The 23,045-nt window shown below is 38.4% G+C and overlaps 1 protein-coding gene across 1 annotated transcript in view; it reads left to right on the forward strand.

Moving 5' to 3' along the window:
- The window catches only part of AHI1 (Abelson helper integration site 1), a 658,331-nt gene that overhangs the window by 229,531 nt on the left and 405,755 nt on the right, over positions 1 to 23,045 (forward strand). The window contains exons 16-17 of the mRNA XM_053710899.1: positions 3,137 to 3,267; positions 16,997 to 17,137. Of these exons, the coding sequence (XP_053566874.1) occupies positions 3,137 to 3,267; positions 16,997 to 17,137 (272 nt within the window). The remainder of the gene's footprint in view (positions 1 to 3,136; positions 3,268 to 16,996; positions 17,138 to 23,045) is intronic.

Here is a 23,045-nt window from a genome sequence, read left to right on the forward strand (position 1 = left end):
TCCCTGGTCCCCTGTGCATTAGCCGCTATCTCTGACATAGTATATATGTGTGTAATCTTATCCAACATTGTGGCGCCCCCACTTTCCAGTATCTGGCGATGCAGCGTATCCTATACTTTGAATGGATATTGCAACCTCGCTTAATATCATAAGTTTAAATTGTGCTAAAATAATTAGTGCGACCTGAGACCTGAAGTAAAATGTTAGGGTTAAAATAAAAGCTTCACAATACACATGTAAAACATATTAAACTAAAGTATTACACTCATAAATAACCATTTTTAATATAAAAATATAAGTTTTATATTGAAAAAAAAAATGTTTTAAAGGGAAATGGTATATAGCAAGGTTTGACTGGAAAGGCTCCAAAGTGTGTGTGTGTGTGTGTATATATATATATATATATATAAATATTTTTTTTTAAATAATTATTTGTATGTGTGTATGTATAAATTTCTATATGTGTGTATGTGTTTATATATTTAAATATGCATGTGCACACATACATACATACACATATAGGCATATATATATATATATATATATATATATATATATATATATATATATATATATATTCACACACTTTTGAGCCCTTCCCAGTCAAACAACTTGACATAGGCAATATAATTTTTAAACAACTAATATGTTTTTATGTTTTATTTAAAAAGAAATACTTCAAATTCCTATATTCTTCACCTAGAAGAAAATGTTATTTTTTTTATATATTTATATAATGTGTGTGTGTGTATATATATATATATATATATATATATATATGTGAAGAAAAGGAAGACATCCAATCGTGGTCCCGGTTAAAAGTTAGTATTTTATTAGAACATCTTTAAAAGCAACGGCATGCAAGCCATGAAAGTGCAAAGTTAGACAAAGGCTCCCAGTCTATATATACATACATACATGCATACACAAAACACGGGGGAGATGTCTCCTTCCCTGTTTTGTATATGTCTAGAGCTTCCATTTGTAGGGCTGTATTAGGGACCCAGTTTCTGGGAGAGACCTTGACGTGGTACCTGGGCTTGTCCCATTTGACCAGATGCAGTAACTAACTCTTCCAGTTTTGACACCCTGGTTTTACCAGTTGTAATTAAAGGCATATGAAACCCAACATTTTTGTTTCGGGATTCAGATAGGGCATACAATTTTAAACAAGTTTCCAATTTACTTGTATCAAATTTGCTTCATTCTCTTGGTATCCTTTGTTGGTGGAACAGCAATGCATCTCTGTAAGCTATCTGAACACATCTTGGAGCCAATGAGAAGAGGCAAATTTGTGCAGTCAGCAATTAGCAGCTAGTTTCCAATAGTGTGCTGCTGCTCTTGAGCCTACCTAGGTATGCATATTTAGAGAACAAAGCAAATTAGATAATAGAAGTAAATTGGAAAGTTATTTAAAATTGTAAGTCATGGAAGTTTAATTTTGACTTTACTGTCCATTTAAAGGGACATGATACCCAAAATGTTGTTTTTGTGATTCAAGAAAAAAAGAAAACACAGAGGCGCCAAACATGGCCTAGTATAGCCAGATACCAGATATAACAATTAACAGGGTAGCAATTGGATACTCACAAAGGAGACGCACCCAATGGTGCTATTGAAGCAGACTGGAGCCTCTCAGTGGTCCAGCTCACTGATGTGTCTCACGTATCAGTTGTGGTCCTTGGTGATGGTGATTAACAGGTTCCTGAGTGAACAAAAAATATGCAAACCATAGCCCAGTAACGTTTGTACAAGTGAATGGCAATCTGAGCAATCCTACTTACAAGATCCAAAGCACCTGCAGGTGCATACACTGCAAACTGGAACCAAACAGTCGCCCAGTAGACTGATCCCTCCAGGTGAAAGCAGATTAACTCTCAGGTGCCAATCAAAGTTTGAGCAGCATGTAAATGATATAAAGATTGTCCAAAAAGCAAGTGTATTTCTGTAAAAATCTTTATTAAAATGCGACACGTTTCTCAGCTATAACAAGCTGTTTCATCAGGCTAAAAAATTATCCAAAGCATACTATTTTATAAAAAAAAGTTTACAATTTACTTCTATTATCAAATTTACTTTGTCCTCTAGGTATCCTTTGTTGAAGAGATGTCTAGATAGATAGTGTGCATATTTATGAAGCAGTACATGACAGGAAACACTGGTGCGTCCTACTGTTCTTGCAAATATACAAGATAGTTCTAAAACGGCTGTGATATATTGATGCAGTCACGTGCATGGTCTGACATCTTCCTGTCTGCTTTTCAACAAAGGATACTATGAGAACAAAGTCAATGTGATAATAGAAGTAAATTGGAAAGTGTTTTTTATTTTTTTATTCAGCTTTATAATAAAAAGTAAGCAAGATACACAGTTTACATGTATTTAAAGGGACATAATACTCATATGCTAAATCACTTGAAACTGATGCAGTATAACTGTAAAAAGCTGACAGGAAAATATCACCTGAGCATCTCTATGTAAAAAAGGAAGATATTTTACCTCACAATTTCCTCAGCTCATCAGAGTTAGTGTTCTGTAAAAACTTATCTTTCAGTTACTGCCCAGCTGCAGGTAAATAAAAAAAAAAGGAAGAAATAAACAGCAGCCAATCAGCATCAGCAGTGCTGAGGTCATGAACTCTTTTACTGTGATGTCATGAGATTTCAAAGTAAACTTCTTTAAACTGAATAAGGAAATAACACAAGTGTTCATGAGGCACCCTCCCTTGCAAGTCAAGGCACAGGCATGCTTATTTGCTGCTTAAAGTCCTTTTCAATGGGGCGTAAATACTTAGGACATTTTGAGGTAAAATATCTTCCTTTTTTTACATAGAGATGTTCAGGTGATATTTTCTAGTCAGCTTTTTACAGCTATGCTGCATCACTGTTGTGTGCTTCAACATTTAGATATCATGTCCCTTTAAGTACAAAGATGGATTACATTTTTTTAACATAAATTAAACAATAATAACAATAATGAATCCCTTTGCACGGGTTGAACAATTATTAGAACACTTTCTTTTTGCACTTGTATGTCTTTTTACCCTTGTAGCTATTCTATGTATTAATATGTTTAAAATGCATGTTTCTTTTTATTTAATTTCTAATGGATGAATGTACATATATTTTTTTTTTAGACTGGCTGTAAAAAAGTATATTGGGGCAACACATTTCAGGGAGAAGATTCACAGCACCTTTACACCATGTGGGACATTTGTCTTTTCAGGAAGTGAGGATGGCATGGCATATGTGTGGAATGCTGAAACAGGTTAGCTATATGTGTTGCTAAATATAAATCACATAAGTGTATATAACAACATACTTCATTAAATGATATAGAATCACCTATGTGTGTGTTTAAACATAGCTGTGAAGATTTGGAGTAATGAGCTTAAACCTTTATGTATTTTCTTTTCAAAGGCAGGGAGAGTCCACAACTTTATTCATTACTGTTGGGAATATCAACACCTGGCCACCAGGAGGAGGCAAAGACACCCCAGCCAAAGGCTATAAATATTGCTCCCACTTCCCCTATCCCCCCAGTCATTCTTTGCCTTTAGTCACTATAGGAGGATGGCAGAGAAAGTGTTAGAAGAGAATTTTAGTCCATTTATGGGTATTTTCCCTTCAAGTGTGGACTGGGGTGTTTGAGTTACCATGTAATCCTCTCAGTAAGAGTTGTGGGGAAATTTGGCTTCTAGATGTCACAGGGAACGATCTGACCTCCATCTAGGGATTTAACGCTATCACCTCCTGGAAAATCAGTGTTAACGTTTTACACTATTTTTTCCTGTCAGATGTGTTTGGTAAGACTGACATTCCTTGAGACGCTGTGCCTGCTCCACAGCATTGATCCTGGAGAGTTAGTCCTTTATTTCTTTCTAATGACACGGTGAGTCCACGTATCATCATCAATTACTGTTGGGAATATCACTCCTGGCCAGTAGGAGGAGGCAAAGAGCACCACAGCAAAGCTGTTAAATATCACTCCCCTACCCAAAATACCCCAGTCATTCTCTTTGCCTGTAGTGCAAGGAGGAGGTGAAGTTTAGGTGTCCGATGAGAAGTTTTCTTCAATCAAGATTTCTCTTGTTAAGTGTATCCAGTCCACGGATCATCCATTACTTATGGAATATATTCTCCTTCCCAACAGGAAACTGCAAGAGTCCACCCACAGCAAAGCTGCTATATAGCTCCTCCCCTAACTGCCATATTCAGTCATTCTCTTGCAAGCCTCAACATAGATAGGAGGTCGTGAGAGTCTGTGGTGCTTTCTACTTAGTTTATTCTTCAATCAAAAGTTTGTTATTTTTAAATGGCACCGGAGTGTGCTGTTTATCTCAGGCAGTATTTGGAAGAAGAATCTGCCTGCGTTTTTCTATGATCTTAGCAGACGTAACTAAGATCCATTTGCTGTTCTCACACATTCTGAGGAGTGAGGTACTTCAGAGGGGGAATGGCGTGCATGTTTTCCTGCAGATAAGGTATGTGCAGTAAAATATTTTTCTAGGAATGGAATTGACTAAGAAAATACTGCTGATACCGAAGTAATGTAAGTAAAGCCTTAAATGCAGCGATAGCGACTGGTATCAGGCTTATTAATAGAGATACATACTCTTATAAAAATGTGTTTTAAAACGTTTGCTGGCATGTTTAATCGTTTTTTAACGTACATTGGTGATAACACTGTAATGTTGGTATAGCCTTAAATGCAGTAAAAGCGACTGGTATCAGGCTTATTAATAGAGATACATACTCTTGTAAAAATGTGTTTTAAAACGTTTGCTGGCATGTTTAATCGTTTTTTAACATATGTTTGGTGATAAAACTTATTGGGGCCTAAGTTTTTTCCACATGGCTGGCTTAAATTTTGCATAGAAACAGTTAACTGAAGCTTCCCACTGTTGGCTGTGGCAGTTTGTTGTGTCTGTTTTTAAAAACGTCTATGTCGTTTTTTTTTTTTTTATCTGTTTTTTGCATTAAGGGGTTAATCATCCATTTGCAAGTGGGTGCAATGCTCTGTTACCTTATTACATGTACTGTAAAAATTTCGTTTGTTTTACTGCCTTTTTTTCACTGTTTTTCAAATTTTGACAAAATTTGTTTCTCTTAAAGGCACAGTAACGTTTTATATATTTGCTTGTTAACTTGTTAAAGTGTTTTCCAAGCTTACTAGTCTCATTATTAGTCTGTTCTAACATGTCTGACATAGAGGAAGCTCTGTGTTCATTATGTTTTAAAGCCATGGTGGAACCCCATCTTAGAATGTGTACCAGATGTACTGATTTCATGTTAAACAATAAAGATAATTTTTTGTCTTTAAAAACATTATCACCAGAGGATTCTGTCGTGGGGGTAGTTATGCCGACTAACTCTCCCCACGTGTCAGACCTTTTGACTCCCGCTTTAGGGACTCACGCTCAAATGGCGCCAAGTACATCAAGGGCACCCATAGCGTTTCTTTTACCAGGGGATTCTGTCGAGGGGAAAGTTATGCCGACTAACTCTCCCCACGTGTGAGACCCTTCGACTCCCGCTTCAGGGACTCACGCTCAAATGGCGCCAAGTACATCAAGGGCGCCCATAGCGTTTATTTTACAAGACATGGCAAAGGTGGTGAATAATATTCTGGCAGCAGTATTAGTCAGACTACCTGAAATTAAAGGAAAGCAGTTAGCTCTGGGGGTAGATACAGAGCATACAGACGCTTTAAGAACCATGTATGATACTACCTCACAATATGCTTAGTCTGTGGGTGATTTTTTTTTGACTCAGGGAAGATGATTTAACCTGATTCTGATATTTCTACATTTAAAATTTATGCTTGAGAACCTCCACTTGTTGCTCAGGGAGGCTTTGGCTGCTCTGAATGAATGTGTACAATCGCAGGGCCAGAGAAATTGTGTAGACTGGATAAATAATATGCAGTGCCGGTGTGTACTGATGTTTTTCCAATACCTAAAGAGGTTTACTAAAAATTTTTTAATAAGGAATGGGATAGACCAGGTGTGCCGTTCTCTTCCCCTCCTATTTTTTAGAAGAATGTTTTCTAATAGTTACCACCACACGGGACTTCTGGCAGACAGTTCCTAAGGTGGAGAGAAGAGTTTCTACTCTAGCTAAGCGTACCACTACCTCTGACGAGGACAGTTGTGCTTTTTAGATCCAATGGATAAAAAATGTTTATTCAACAGGGTTTTATCCTGCAGCCCCTTGCATACATTGCTTCTGTCACTGCTGCTGCGGCGTTCTGGGTTGAGTCTCTTGATGAGGCTTTACAGTTAAGCGACTCCATTGGATGAATATATTTGACAAGCTTATGCTAGCCAATTCCTTTGTTTTCTGATGCCTTGTTCATTTGACTAGACTAACGGCTAAGAATTCTGTTTTTTACTATACTGGCGCGCAGAGCGCTATGGCTTATATCATGGTCAGCTGTCGTGACTTTAATAAATAAGCTACTTAACTTCCCTTCAAGGGGCAGACCCTATTCGGGCCTGGTTTGAAGGAGATTATTGCTTATATCACTGGAGGAAAAGGTCATGCCCTTCCTCAGGATAGGTCTAAATCAAGGGCAAAAAAAAAAAAGTATGAAGGAACGGACCCCTATCCGGTAACGGATCCTATAGGGGGCAGACTTTCATTCTTCGCCCAGGCGTGGGCAAGAGATGCCCAGGATCCCTATGCATTGGAATTTATATCCCAGAGATATCTTCTGGATTTCAAAGATTCCCTCCCAAAAAAAGGGGAGATTTCGCCTTTCACAATTATCTGCAAACCAGATAAAGAAGGAGGCATTCTTACATTGTGTACGAGATCCATCCAGTTCCAAGAGAGCAACAGGGACAGAGTTTTTACTCAAATCTGTTTGTGGTTCCCAAGGAGAGGGAACCTTCAGACCTATTTTGGATCTAAAGATCTTAAACAAATTCCTCAGAATTCCGTCATTTAAGATGGAAACTATTCGTACCATCTTAACTATGATCCAGGAGAGTCAATAGAGGACTACAATGGATTTGAAGGATGCTTATCCTCACATTGTGATGCATAAAGATCACCATCGTTTTTCAGGTTTGCCTTTCTAGACAGGCATTACCAGTTTGTAGCTCTTTCCTTTGGGATATCTACAGCCCCAAGAATCTTTATGGAGGTTCTGGGGTCGCTTTGGCGGTCCTTAGACCGCGGGGCATAGAAGTGGCCCCTTATTTAGACGACATCCTGATACAGGCGTCAAACATCCAAATTGCCCAGTCTCATACGGACGTAGTACTGGCATTTCTGAGATCACATGGGTGGAAAGTGAACAAGGAAAGAGTTCTCTATCCCCAATCTCAAGGGTTTCCCTCCTAGGGACTCTGATAGATTCTGTAGAAATGAAAATTTACCTGACGGAGTCCAGGTTGTCAAAGTTTCTAAATTTCTGCCGTGTTTTTTCATCCCATCCGCGCCCTTCGGTGGCTCAGTACATGAATGAAATCGGCTTAATGGTAGCGGCAAGGGACATAGTACCGTTTGCACGTCTACATTTCAGACCGCTGCAACTATGCATGCTCAGTCAGAGGAACGGGGATTACACAGATTTGTCCCCCTGTTAAACCTGGACCAAGAGACCAGAGATTCTCTTCTCTGGTGACTATGTCGGGTCCATCTGTCCAAGGGTATGACCTTCCGCAGGTCAGATGGGACAATTGTTACAATAGATGCCAGCCTTTTAGGTTGGGATGCAGTCTGGAACTCCCTGAAGGCTCAGGGATAGTGGACTTAGGAGGAGACCCTCCTTCTAATAAATATTCTGGAACTGGGAGTGATATTCCATGCTCTTCAGACTTGGCCTCAGTTAGCAACTCTGAGGTACATCATACTCAGTCGGACAATATACACGACTGTGGCTTACATCAGCCATCAAGGGGGAACAGAAGTTCCCTAGCGATGTTAGAAGTCTTACAATAATTCAGTGGACAGAGACTCACTCTTGTCTATCAGCTATCCATATCCCAGGTGTTGAGAACTGGGAGGTGGATTTTCTAAGTCGTCAGACTTTTCTTCCGGGGGAGTGGGATTTCCTCCGGAGGTCAAGACCAAGCAGGAGAGGGCTTTGGTGTTTTTGACAGCGCCTGCGTAGCCACGCAGGACCTGGTATGCAGATCTGGTGGACATGTCATCCTTTCCATCACGGTCTCTGCTTCTGAGACAGGTCCCTCTACCTCAGGGTCCTTTCAACCATCTAAATAGAATCAATCTGAGATGGACTGCCTGGAGACTGAACGCTTGATGTTATCAAAGCATGGCTTCTCCGAGTCAGTCATTGATACCTTAATACAGACATGAAAGCCTGTCTCTAGGAAAATTGAACATAGATATGGTGTAAATATCTGATTGTTATGAATCCAAGGGTTACTCATGGAGTAAAGTCTGGATTCCCAGGATATTATTTTTTCTCCAAGATGTTTTTGAGAAAAGGGTTGTCAGCTAATTCCTTAAAAGGGGACAGATTTTTACTCTGTCTATTTTTTTGCACAAGCGTCTGGCAGGTATTCTAGACGTTCAGGCATTTGGTCAGGCTTTGGTTAGATCCAAGCCTGTGTTTAAAACTGTTGCTCCGCCATGGAGCTTAAACCTGATTCTTAAGGTTCTTCAAGAAGTTCCGTTTGAACCTTTTTTGTTCCATAGATATCAATCTTTATCTTGGAAAGTTCCTTTTGGGTAGCTAATTCCTCGACTCGTAGAGTCTCCAAGTTATCTGTGTTACAATGTGATTCTCCTTATCTGGTCCTTCGTACGGATAAGGTAGTCCTGCGTACCAACCTGGGTTTTTTCCTAAGGTGGTATCTAACAAGTACATCACTCAAGAGATAGTTGTTCCATGCTTGTATCCTAATCCTTCCTCAAAGAAGGAACGTCTATTACACAATATTGGACGTGGTTTGTGCTTTAAAGTTTTACTTACAAGCTACTACAGTTTTCATCAAACGTTCACCTTGTTTGTTGTCTATTCTGGACAGAGGAGAGGTCAAAAGACTTCAGCAGCCTCTCTGTCTTTTTGGTTAAAAAGCATAATTCATTTAGCTTATGAGACTGCTGGACAGCAGCCTCCTGAAGGGATTACAGCTCATTCTACTAGAGCTGTGGTTTTCACTTGGGCCTTTTTTAAATGTGGCTTCTGTTGAACAGATTTACAAGACGGAGTCTTGGTCTGCGCTTCATACTTTTCAAATTTAACAAATTTGATACCTTGCTTCTTCGGAGGCTATTTTTGGGAGAAAGGGTTTTTTACAGGCAGTGGTAACTTCCGTTTAAGTACCTGCCTTGTCCCTCCCATCATCCGTGTACTTTAGCTTTGGTATTGGTATTCCATAAGTAATGGATGATCCGTGGACTGGATACACTTAACAAGAGAAAACATAATTTATGCTTACCTGATAAATTTATTTCTCTTGTAGTGTATCCAGTCCACGGCCCGCCCTGTCACTTTAAGGCAGGTAATTTTTTCATTTGAACTACAGTCACCACTGCACCCTATGGTTTTTCCTTTCTCTGCATGTTTTCGGTCGAATGACTGAATATGGCAGTTAGGGGAGGAGCTATATAGCAGCTTTGCTGTGGGTGGACTCTTGCAGCTTCCTGTTGGGAAGGAGAATATATTCCATAAGTAATGGATGATCCGTGGACTGGATACACTACAAGAGAAATAAATTTATCAGGTAAGCATAAATTATGTTTTTTTTTTTTTTTTTAGCAGAGTAAGCTTACTCTGTTACTTTCTGGGGTCTAGCCTAGTCCACATCAGTCTCTTCAGTAGGGCAGTGGTGGCTTTTGAGCACTTGAGAACTACAAGTACAATCCTCACTGCGTTTTCTCAAGAATCTGCTGCCCTAACTAGAAAACCTGAGTAGGTTTACTCACTTTTTCTCTCTTCACAGGTCCATGTGAGGTGCTGCACCCTCTCAAACCAGGGGCGCGATATGATATAGATCGTAGTTTGCAGCGCAAGCAAGGGAACCCCCGCCGCCCGTAGTTTCAGCTCGCAACTCGAGCTATCACATATACGGAGCCGTCAGATGCTAAAGTGCCGTAAGTCGGATAAACCAGCGATGTCCAGAAATCTGCGTAAGTACAAATTTCTGAAGTCGCCAGTGACTTACGGCACTTTAGAAACTGCCGGCTCCTACAAAACCTGACTAAGTTATGAAATCACCCGTACTGTCTAACATGCCTCCCAAACATAGCCCGACACGTCTAACCCTCTATCCGCTATCCCCCCTCACTCTCCTAATAATAAAAAATGTATTAACCCCTAAACCGCCGCCACCTAATAAAGTTATTAACCCCTAAACCGCCGCTCCCGGACTCCGCCGCCACCTACATTAACTACCCCCTAATGTGAGTTCCTACCCCGCTGCCACCTACATTAACTACCCCCTAATGTGAGCCCCTATACCGCCGCCAGCTACATTAACTACCCCCTAATGTGAGCCCCTTACACCGCCGCCACCTACATTACCTACCCCCTTATGTGAGCCCCTATACCGCCGCCAGCTATATTACCTACCCCCTAATGTGAGCTCCTACCCCGCCGCCAGCTATATTAAAATTATTAACCCCTAATCTAATCCCCCTACCCCGTCGCCAGCTATATTAAATAAATTAACCCCTAATCTAATCCCCCTACACCGCCGCCACCTATATTAAATTAATTAACCCCTAATCTAATCCCCCTACACCGCCGCCACCTATATTAAATTAATTAACCCCTAAAATACTAAACTATCCCTACCACTAAACCTAAGTCTAACCCTACAAATAGCCCTGAAAAGGGCTTTTTGCGTGGCATTACCCCAAAGTAAACAGCTCTATTGCCAGCCCTTAAAAGTGCTTTTTGCGGGGCATGCCCCAAAGAAATCAGCTCTTTTACCAGCCCTTAAAAGTGCTTTTGGCGGGGCATTGTCACAAAGAAATCAGCTCTTTTGTCTGTAATCTAAATCCCCCTACACCGCCGCCACCTATAATAAATGTATTACCCCCTAATCCCCCTACACCGCTGCCACCTATAATAAATGTATTAACCCCTAATCTAATCCCCCTACACCGCCGCCACCTATATTAAATAGATTAACCCCTAATCTAATCCCCCTACACCGCCACCACCCATAATTATATTAGGGTTAATATAGTTAATATAGTTATTATATTATATATATATTAACTATATTAACCCTAATTATATTAGGGTTAATATAGTTGATATCGTTATTATATTATATATATATTAAGTATATTAAATCTAATTATATTAGGGTTAATATAGTTAATATCGTTATTATATTATATATATATATATATATATTAAGTATAATAACCCTATCTAACTCTAACAACCCTAACTAAATTCTTATTAAATTAAATCTAATTAATATTAATATTATTAATTAAAATATTCCTATTTAAATCTAAATACTTACCTATAAAATAAACCCTAAGATAGCTATAGCTTTATTTGTATAATACCGTATCCATAGCGCTGGGTACAGATATAGGGGTATACAATGATAAGGATTTTGATAAGATACAAAAACATAATAGACTAAACAAATCTAGTACAAGAGGAAGAGAGGCCTGCTCTGGAGAGCTTATATGATATTAGGGTCGACAAATCTGTTTGAAATTTAGGAGCCAGTAAATCAAATCAAATCAACAATTTTGCCGCTGCTGCACCACAAATATACAGTAGTTATTTGGCCCCCTTGACGTCACTTATTTTTTTCTGCTCCATATTTGTAATGCATTGAGGCATAGAAGGGACTTTAAAAAAAAAACTGACATTTTCAGTATCCAGTATTTTTGTGGAGCTTTTACTGGGCAACCTGCTAAAATACTGCACTATCCAGCTGAATAGTTGACATCTGGCAGCCCTATTCATAGGCCAAGACACTAAGTTAAATACAGTTTTAGGTTCCAAGTGTTCTCCATGTCATGTTGATCTAAATGGATTGTGGCACATACTGTCATTACCGCTGCAAGACGATGTATTAGAGACAAATGCATTGGTCTATGTATTTTATTTTACCAATGGGGGAAACAATCATAAACTGTTTGCTTTTTCCCTAAAAGTCTAAAGTTGGTAGAATTTTTCCTTCCAGAAGTTGGATAAAGAGATTTAAATATTATTTTTGATGTCAATAAACCTAACCTGAAGATCTATAACTCATTTGTTATTCATTCAGCATTGACAATAGCTGATAAAGCTCCTATTGCTAAAGCAGTAAGAACTTTGTATTTCTTTCTTTGTGCTTACAATCTGAAAAACTAATCTCTCTACCTGATAAATTGGCTCTAGATGGGGGAGTAAGTTTGATCACTGTGGTAATACTTTCACCAGCTTGTATCACTCCTGTCTCAGCTGATGCTTGCTATGAAAAATTGGTTTGCCAGCTATTATTTCCAACTTAAAGGGAAATAAAACCTACATCTTCTCTTTAAAGGGACACTCAAGTCAAAATTAATCTCTCATGATTCAGATAGAGCACACAATTGTAAACATCTTTCCATTTCACTTCCATTATCTAAATGTGCATAATCATTTTGAAATGCACACTTTCTGAGACACCAGTCCCTACTGAGCATGTGCAAGATTCACAGAATATACGTATATGCATTTGTGATTGGCTGGTGGCTGTCACATGATACAGTGGGATGGAAAATAGAACTAACTCAAATTTGTCAGAAAGAAAGCTGCTACTCATCTGAAATTCAAACTAAGTGATTTTGCATTGTCTTTTTATTATGCATTTACTGATTATGATTTTCTACTGTGTTAAGTGGTTCTTTAATGATTCAGATAGATACAGTTTTAAACAACTTTCTCCTGTTAAGTGTGGTCAGTCCACGGGTCATCATTACTTCTGGGATATTAACTCCTCCCCAACAGGAAGTGCAAGAGGATCACCCAGCAGAGCTGCTATATAGCTCCTCCCCTCTACGTCACACCCAGTCATTCTCTTGCACCCAACTAATAGATAGGATGTGTGAGAGGACTGTGGTGATTATACTTAGTTTTTATATCTTCAATCAAAAGTTTGTTATTTTAAAACAGCACCGGAGTGTGTTGTTCCTTCTCAGGTAGAATTTGAAGAAGAATCTACCTGAGTTTTTGTATGATTTTAGCCGGGGTAGTTAAGATCATTTTGCTGTTCTCGGCCATCTGAGGAGTGAGGTAAACTTCAGATCAGGGGACAGCGGGCAGGTTCACCTGCAATGAGGTATGTAGCAGCATATTATTTTCTGAGGAATGGAATTGACTGAGAAAATACTGCCAATACCGATATAATGTAAGTTCAGCCTTAAATGCAGTAGTAGCAACTGGTATCAGGCTGTCATGTATGTATATTTACATTTCAGTATTCTGGGGAATGGTACTTCACTGGGATAATACTGTATGCATAAATTTTTTTTAGCCTAACTTGCAGTGGGAACGACTAGCAACAGGCTTTCTAATGACACTTCATTTATTGATGTTAAACGTTTTGCTGGCATGTTAAATCGTTTAATTACCTGAGGTACTGGGTGAAAAATTGTTTTGGGCACTGTTTTTTTCCACTTGGCGGTAGTTTTATTTAATTTAAGACAGTTTACTGATCTCCCTCACTGATGTGTGTGAGGGGAAGGGCCTATTTTGGCGCTTTTGCTACGCATCAGAAATTCAGTCACAAGTCTGTTTTCTTCCCTGCATGATCCGGTTCGTCTCTACAGAGCTCAAGGGTCTTCAAAAGTTATTTTGAGGGAGGTAATCACTCACAGCAGACCTGTGAGATTGTGCTTTGACTGTGATAAAAAACGTTTTTATTATGTACTTTTTTTCTGCTATGTAAGGGTTTGTTATTCATTACTATGGGAGCAATCCTTTGCTAAATTGTGTTTTTACCGGAAAGAATTTGAATTTATAATTTCTCCGGTTCATTGTTATTCAACTGTCATAACTTTTTTCTGTGCTTCTTAAAGGCACAGTACGTTTTTTCATATTACTTGTAAATTGAGTTGAAAAGTATTTCCAAGTCTGCTAGTTTATTGCTAGTGTGTTAAACATGTCTGACTCAGAGGAATATCTCTGTGCTATATGTGCTAAAGCCAAAGTGGAGCCCAATAGAAATTTATGTACTAATTGCATTGATGCTACTTTAAATAAAAGTCAATCTGTACAAATTGAACATCATTCACCAAACAACGAGGGGAAAGTTATGCCGACTAACTTGCCTCACGTGTCAGTACCTGCATCTCCCGCTTGGGTGGTGCGTGATATTGTAACGCCGAGTACTTCAGGGCGGCCATTACAAATCACATTACAGGACATGGCTAATATTATGACTGAAGTTTTGTCTAAATTACCAGAACTTAGAGGTAAGCGTGATCACTCTGGGATGAGAACAGAGTGCGCTGATAATATTAGGGCCATGTCAGATACTGCGTCACAGTATGCAGAACATGAGGACGGAGAGCTTCAATCTGCAGGTGACGGTTCTGATCCCAATAGAGTGGATTCAGACATTTCAAACTTTAAGTTTAAGCTGGAAAACCTCCGTGTACTGCTAGGGGAGGTATTAGCGGCTCTGAATGATTGTAACACCGTTGCAATCCCAGAGAAATTATGTAGGCTGGATAGATACTATGCGGTACCGGCGAGTACTGACGTATTTCCTATACCTAAGAGGCTTACAGAGATAATTACTAAGGAGTGGGATAGGCCCGGTGTACCCTTTTCCCCCCCTCCTGTATTTAGAAAAATGTTCCCAATAGACGCCACTTCACGGGACTTATGGCAGACGGTCCCTAAGGTGGAGGGAGCGGTTTCTACTCTGGCTAAGCGTATCACTATCCCAGTGGAGGATAGCTGTGCCTTTTCAGATCCAATGGATAAAAAGTTAGAGGGTTACCTTAAGAAAATGTTTGTGCAACAAGGTTTTATATTACAACCCCTTGCATGTATTGCGTCTGTCACGGCCGCGGCCGCTTTTTGGTCCGAGTCTCTGGAAGAGACTCTTGACTCAATGACTATAGATGAGATTTCAAACAAGCTTAAAACTCTTAAGCTAGCTAATTCATTTGTTTCAGATGCCGTAGTACATTTAACTAAACTTACGGCTTAGAATTCCGGATTCGCCATTCAGGCACGCAGAGCACTGTGGCTAAAATCCTGGTCAGCTGACGTTACTTCTAAATCTAAATTACTTAACATACCTTTCAAAGGGCAGACCTTATTCGGGCCCGGTTTGAAAGAAATTATCGCTGACATTACTGGAGGTAAGGGCCATGCTCTACCTCAAGACAGAGCCAAACCTAGGGCTAGACAGTCTAATTTTCGTTCCTTTCGTAATTTCAAGGCAGGAGCAGCATCACCTTCCTCTGCACCAAAACAGGAAGGAGCTGCTGCTCGCTACAGACAAGGCTGGAGACCCAACCAGTCCTGGAACAAGGGCAAGCAGGCCAGAAAACCTGCTGCTGCCCCTAAGACAGCATGAATCGAGGGCCCCCGATCCGGGAACGGATCTAGTGGGGGGCAGACTTTCTCTCTTCGCCCAGGCTTGGGCAAAACTACGCGGACAGAGATTGCGTGAAATCAACCCGATCCAATACGATCGGGTTGATTGACACCCACTGCTAGCGGCTGATTGGCCGCAAATCTGCAGGGGGCGGTATTGCACCAGCAGTTCACAAAAGCTGCTGGTGCAATGCTCAATGCGGAGAGCGTATTGCTCTCCGCATTCAGCGATGTCTGTCGGACATGATCCGCTGATCGCATTATGTCGGACAGACATTTGTTAAATAGGCCCCTATATGTGAAATATGGCCAGACAGGTCATAATCTATAGAATAATATAGTAATTCAAGTGTGGAATAAGCTGTGAGAGATATGGGGTTGTGGAGGTGTAACGCCTCACCAACTATAATTCTGAACTATGTAAAGTATAAGGGATTTCAGGAAATTTAAAAAACAGAACAATAAACCAGTTAGCAAAGTAACACATATGCTTAAATTCCAACGGGCAGAATAATCCCTTTATTACCTATTCCCCAGTTTTGCATTACCAACACAGTTATATTAATATACTTTTTACCTCTGTGATTATTGTGTATCTAAGCCTCTGCAGACTGCCCCCTTATTTCAGTTCTTTTGATAGACTTGCATTTTAGCGAATTAGTGCTGATTTCTAGGTACACATGGTCTAGCGGTAAAAAAAACTGTCAAAATGCACTGAGATAAGAGGCGGCCTTCAAAGACTTAGAAATTAGCATATGAGCCTATCTAGGTTTAGCTTTCAACAAAGAATACCAAGAGAACAAAGCAAATTTGATTATTAAAGTACATTGGAAAGTTGTTTAAATTTGCATGCCCTATTTGAATCATGAAAGTTTAATTTGGACTAGACTGTCCCTTTAAGACTAATAAAGACATATTTAAATTGACACTAAAGTGAAAATGATTTCCTGATACTGATAAAGCATGCAATTAAAAATTCTATATACTGTTATGATTTTCTTGTACTGTTATTCACGGATACTTGTTATGCTTGCAATAATTGGTATATATATTTAGATAACAATTCTAAAGTAGACTGTCGCTTTAAATAGTTGTCATTTTTATAAATACACGTCTGTATGGTTTCCTTTATTGGTTTGTATCTGGTGAACAGGCCAAACCACACTTTATTCTCTAAATTCCAACACAAAGGAAAATATGACCATATCCTCACGATGACATTGATTGTTTATGTCACACTGTGCTAGTTATGAACAATACCAAGGGAAGTTAAAATCTTGCATTTATATGCTAATATTTCATAATATTTGTTCTTCAATAATAAAAAAAAATGGATAATGCAACCTCTTGTGTGCTGTCATGTTATCAATATAATTAGGACAGATTTAGTTAGTGCTTTTACTGGTTAGTGTTAATAAATACGTTTTTTTTTTCTTTTCTAAATTTCATCTTCATTATTTTTTTGAAGGAGATAAAGTTGCAAAGTACTCAGATCTGTCGTACGCTGCACCTCTCCGTGATGTTGCCTATCACCCTCATGAACACATGGTGGCATTTTGTGCCTTTGGACAAAACCAACCAATACTTGTATACGTTTATGATTACAAAGGTGAGTATTCTTCAGAGCATAAAGATAGTAATAGTTTTAATGTCAATTATGGAGCAATCAGTAAAGCAGAAAGCAATTGGCAATTTGCACTTACATATTTTGCCTCCAATGGCCAGTAGCATGCTTGATAAAAGCTTTTATGTTACACAAGTCAGCAAAGAGTTGTTCTACTCACACGTCCGCTTTTAGTACACAGTAAAGTACTGCAAGTCTGGAGAATTTTAATGTCCTAATACTTATGGCACAACTTACTACCAGCGCACAAGTAGTAAACACACCTTGTTGGGAGGACACCGGATCATATCCACCAAGCTAGGGTGGGATGTGATCAATCAGAATATCCATTAGCATAAAGAAACAAAACATATATTGACACAGCAAAAGTTACTTAAAGGGACATTAAACACTTTGACATGGTAATATAAAATGATAAATCGTATTTATTAAAAAAAACTATGTAATATACTTTCATTATTTATTTTGTACCCTTTTCCTGTAATTCCATTCTGAAATTGTGAGCTTTTCCATTCCTGTTTGAAGTGGAAGTGCAGAACACTGTTCTATTCCACACAGCCATTGGCTGCACACTCTAGTGCCCTACTTATAACTGTCCCTAATTCGCTACACCAAAGAAGGTAACCTAAGTTGCAACATGGCAGCTCCCACTGTTTTATAGATACAAAAACTTTACACTAATTTTGTCAATATTTGAACAGCTAAAGAAACTTTAAAAAATACATCTACATGTTATTCTCAGACTAATCTTTTCTTTAAATGCATCATTCTACCCAGCATTTATTTAGTGTTTAATGTCCCTTTAACAGCATTCACAGCACGTTAATAAAATGTTGTTTTATTTAAACCATTAAGCACATTGAAAATAGAGACGTTTCTGGGTCAAATGCCTTTAATCATGGATAAGGTACTGTGAACACTCACCCCTTTGAGAAAGCCGTGAGAACGGCGAAACATGTTAGGGTACTGGTGAGGAGTCAGGGAGCTCCTGTGTATGTTAGGGTTTGCTCTATCTAGGATTATTTAGCCTTAGTTCATAAATATCGGATACCTCAGATGGTATCCATGATCAGTTGAGGATTACTTTTAGGTATCTATATGATAACACAAGCTGGACTGTACTTGCGGTCACTAAGTTAACGGTACATGGGGAGTTTACTACCTATCCCTATCATTTGACATAAACTGATATGCTGTGACTCAATGATACTGAAGTTGTATAAAAATAACCATACACCTTAAGGGTAATTGATGGGATAATATCAGAACCTGTGAATACGCTGACTCACATCAATCTGGGTCTGGCGGTTAACCAGCTAAACTAAGTATTAACCCCTGGTGTACGTGCAGCTATCATTTGATTACAAATACAGCTGCCTCAACTTTGCAGTCAAACAAAGTATTCAAGAGAACTCTCAATGCTGTAGTGATATTGCTACTTTAAATTTGCAGTCAATCGTAAATACAAGTTACATTAAAACAATACGAATTGACTAGGTTTATATACAGCGAGTATGTTGTTGAGATCTTCATATGATTTTGTTTAAATTTGATCAGAACTGCATAGTGGAAGACAATCTAGTTCACAAACCAATACTATATCTTTAGGAGTTATACTCATGCTTATGCAGGTCCTGAAAAATCTATCTTTACCATAATCACTTAACAATTCAGGAATGTATTAACCCTGCATAGCATTCACAAGTTGTGGTAACACCTTTGGTATAGAATTATATGCATGTGCCAGACCATTATGAATTAACAGGTGTTCAAGTAATTACATAGAAATACTTGGTAACAGGGATATTATCCAGCAATTTGCAAATATTCTTAAATATACCCAGCTACCTAACCTTTAAAATAACCAGGATTTAGGAGAACACTGTAATATTAGATTTTGGATCAATCACATTGCAATTGTGACATCCAAGTGGAATCTTGTTCTTAGTATTTGAACGGTTAAGTGGAATAAATCCATTAATCCAGCTATTTCAGAGTTTTAGGCTCTGCTGGAAATTACTGTGTACACTAACCACACTAACATAGAATATCCAAGCACAATCGTGTTCTCATGTTGTTACGAGTGTAATGGTAGCAATTCATAATCCTAGCTATCAGTATTTATAAAGCCACCCTATGGCCAAGTTACATTGGCATATCTAAGTATGCACCAACACACTACAATGTGATACCCAAGTACACAGCCAACATTCTAATCACTATTACCTTTGAGGATACCTCAGTATGTCCAACATATATACTGATCTTTAAATACTTTTCTATAATGAACTAATCTCACTGATATTAGTTACCTGTACCAATAGTCCACAGACTCTCACAATCCACGAGGTTCATAAGTGTTATTACTGTCTACTCAGTGCAGCTTATATGTGACTTGGATCTACTATACCTAGAGATCCATTTAGGTTCACATATAAAATATAATATATATTCATTTGAACTTCTGGAACCATAATTTTTGACATACTGGTACTATATCACCCTAGTGTGAGCAACTGTTTTTAAGTTGCACATCCCTCAATTTTAAAACTCCTATTTTTATGTGTTCCTAATAAAAGTTATGTTTTATTTAGACCTGAGACCTTGAGTTTCCTTTTGTTGATCATTTCTAAGTTTGAATATTATTTAAATCCTATGCCTATAATGAGTGCTACAAGTGTATTCTAGAATGGGACTCTTCCCATTTTTCTTTCGTGTCTAACTCTTTTGGAGTACATCAATATAAAGATAATATGTTCAGATTGTGAAAATGGCAGACCACAGGCGTTTCACTTTGCCCGTCTTATGGCAGATTTATAGAAAGCCAGACTCTCTCTAAAAGAAGTTGCCATTTTGTCTGTTTATACCAAAGAGACCATGGATAAATGGTCATAAATATAATCTATTTAGTTGTACAAGTACGTCTAAACTGGATGTGAAAGGTTTTATTTGTGAATGGATGATTATATGCAGTTATTAGGTTGCTATAGATAAACCAGACCCCTCATTACTGAATCTTAATTATTTTTTTATTTGGTAAAACGAAATTTTATAAAACTGCCTTTAAAATAATTGACGAAAACTTACAATAAAAATGATAATTCAAAAACGTATTTTCTACCATTATTACAACAAATAACAATTGTATTTACTGATCATTGTAAGTAATTAAAGTGGCATACAATACCTCATCTAAAAATGGGTATAAAAACCAAATATACTTATCTACCAAACCATAAGTGCTACTGTTTTTGAAGACTGCAGGCATGCTCCCAGAAAATCCTGATCCAATACAAGTTTAATTGAGAAGACCATTTTTGTTTGTTTTTGCTGTCTTTATATACTGTCCATTTTAAGATAGGGTTTTTAGGCACTGTCCCTTGAAATAATAATAATAAAAAATGACAGTATTTAACCATATAAAAGTTGGATACATTAAAATAATAGTTCATATACAGTTCATTTGCATGGTGACAATGTAAATGCTTGAACTACCTTGATGCTCTTTGTTTTCCTTAAAACACGTCTGAGTTATTTTACCAGGAAATTGATTCATATATCACATAGATATTCCTCATTTGACGTAACTCCCTGACCACATTACAAGCAGTTCATACATCATTACATTTTATATTGAGTCATTTCACTTGCCTTTCTGAAGAGCAAACATATTTTTCATTGCGTGTGTTTCTATCTGCCCAATAAACAAAAGCATAGGTTTTTTTGGTTATTTGCACTTTTGCTAAGAAATGAATTTCTCACAGCCTGTGACATTGTGATATTGGAGGAAACATTTATATTCTCACAATCGGCAATTTTGTATAAAATGCTTTTTTTTTTTTTCATTTTGCATGTTGCCTGATACAAATGTTGTGTATTCTGCTAACTCAATATTAATGGATTTATGTAAACCCACAATCCTTGGCTACACATTTTGACAGCTTCAACAATTTAAAGGAACAGAATATGAAAGTATGTAAATGTACTTGGTTCTCTTGGCATTCTTTGTTGAAAAGCATATTGGTAGTCTAAGGAGCAGCAGTGCCTTACTGGGAGCTAACTGATGATTGATAGCTATTATTATTCTTCTTCTTCTTTATTTATAAAGCGCCAACAGATTCCGCAGCGCTGCCCATGGGTACAAGGATAAAAGTACAATGGAGAAACAATACAATAAAAGACAAAATTTTACAGTCAAAAACAGGGGGAATTGAGGGCCCTATTCCCGTGGGAACTTACAATCTAGATGGGTAGGAGGATGGGAAACAGGAGGTGGGGACTGCAAAGGTGAGAATTATATTAGTGAGGAGATAGAGGGCAACTGTTAGTTGAGTGAAGTTAGTTTGTTAATAAGTCTGGTGATAGGCTTCCCTGAACATAAAGGTCTTTAGGGAACGTTTAAAGGAGGAGAGGTTAGGGGCAAGTCTGATAGCTCGAGGAAGTGCGTTCCAGAGGGTTAGTGCAGCACAAGAGAAGTCCTGTAGTCTAGCATGCGAGGAGGTGATGGTAGACGACGCAAGAAGCAGGTCATTGTTGGATCTTAGGGGGCGGGCAGAAGTATATTTGTTGATGATCTGTGAGAGTGCAAACAAAACACAGAAGGGCGCCTCCTAGTGTGATATAGTACAGACTATATGTATATATACACAGTAACAATCGACAGGTACTCACAAGTGTAGCAGCACCCACTCGTGCTTAGTGGCACCTACTAGGATCTCTCAGTGTCCCAGCTCACACTGGGACACTGAGAGATCCCAGTAGGTGCCACTAAGCACGAGTGGGTGCTGCTACACTTGTGAGTACCTGTCGATTGTTACTGTGTATATACATATAGTCTGTACTATATCACACTAAGAGGCGCCCTTCTGTGTTTTGTTTGCACTGTCACAAATCTGTCTCGTCATCTTATTGGAAGGAGCGGCCATCACTAGAGGACAGTGTTACCAAGGGGAACAGACCCAAGTGGGGATTATATTAAGAGAGACTGTTTATCCTATGGACTGATAAGTTTTAGCATTATATATGCATTATAAGGGTACATAAAGAACTCCTCAGCACTCCAAAGGACTAGGCAAGATAAAAGTTCTTTATTTAGCGCAGTTTAAAGTCATACACATATTCGGCAGCACAATAAAAGCATATTAAGAGAAGGAAATAGGGGGAACATCACCCTCCTGTGACATCAATATATGCATTATAATCATATGTATATATTGTGATTACTGTTTCTCTTGTAAGGTGTATCCAGTCTACGGATCATCCATTACTTGTGGGATATTCTCATTCCCAACAGGAAGTTGCAAGAGGACACCCACAGCAGAGCTGTAATATAGCTCCTCCCCTAACTGTCATACCCAGTCATTCTCTTGCAACTCTCAACAAGCTAGGACGTTGTAGGAGAGAGTGGTTAAATATAGCTAGTTTATTTTATTTAATCAAAAGTTTGTTATTTTTAAATAGTACCGGAGTTGTGCTATTTTATCTCAGGCAGTAAATAGAAGAAGAATCTGCCTGAGGTTTCTATGATCTTAGCAGGTTGTAACTAAGATCCATTGCTATTCTCACATATGTCTGAGGGGATTACACAGATGAGGTAACTTCAGCGAGAGAATGGCGTGCAGTTTATTCTGCTATCAGGTATGTGCAGTTATAATTTTTTCTAGAGATGGAAAACACTAGAAAATGCTGCTGATACCGGATTAATGTAAGTTAAGCCTGAATACAGTGATTTAATAACGACTGGTATCATGCTTACTCCCAGGGGTAATACCCTTATGATATTTACAATATAAAATGTTTGCTGGCATGTTTAATCATTTTTATATATGCTTTGGTGATAAAACTTTATTGGGGCCTAGTTTTTTCCACATGGCTGGCTTAAATTTTGACTAGA

This window comes from Bombina bombina, chromosome 4 (genome assembly GCF_027579735.1).
Source record: "Bombina bombina isolate aBomBom1 chromosome 4, aBomBom1.pri, whole genome shotgun sequence".
Taxonomy (NCBI): domain Eukaryota; kingdom Metazoa; phylum Chordata; class Amphibia; order Anura; family Bombinatoridae; genus Bombina; species Bombina bombina.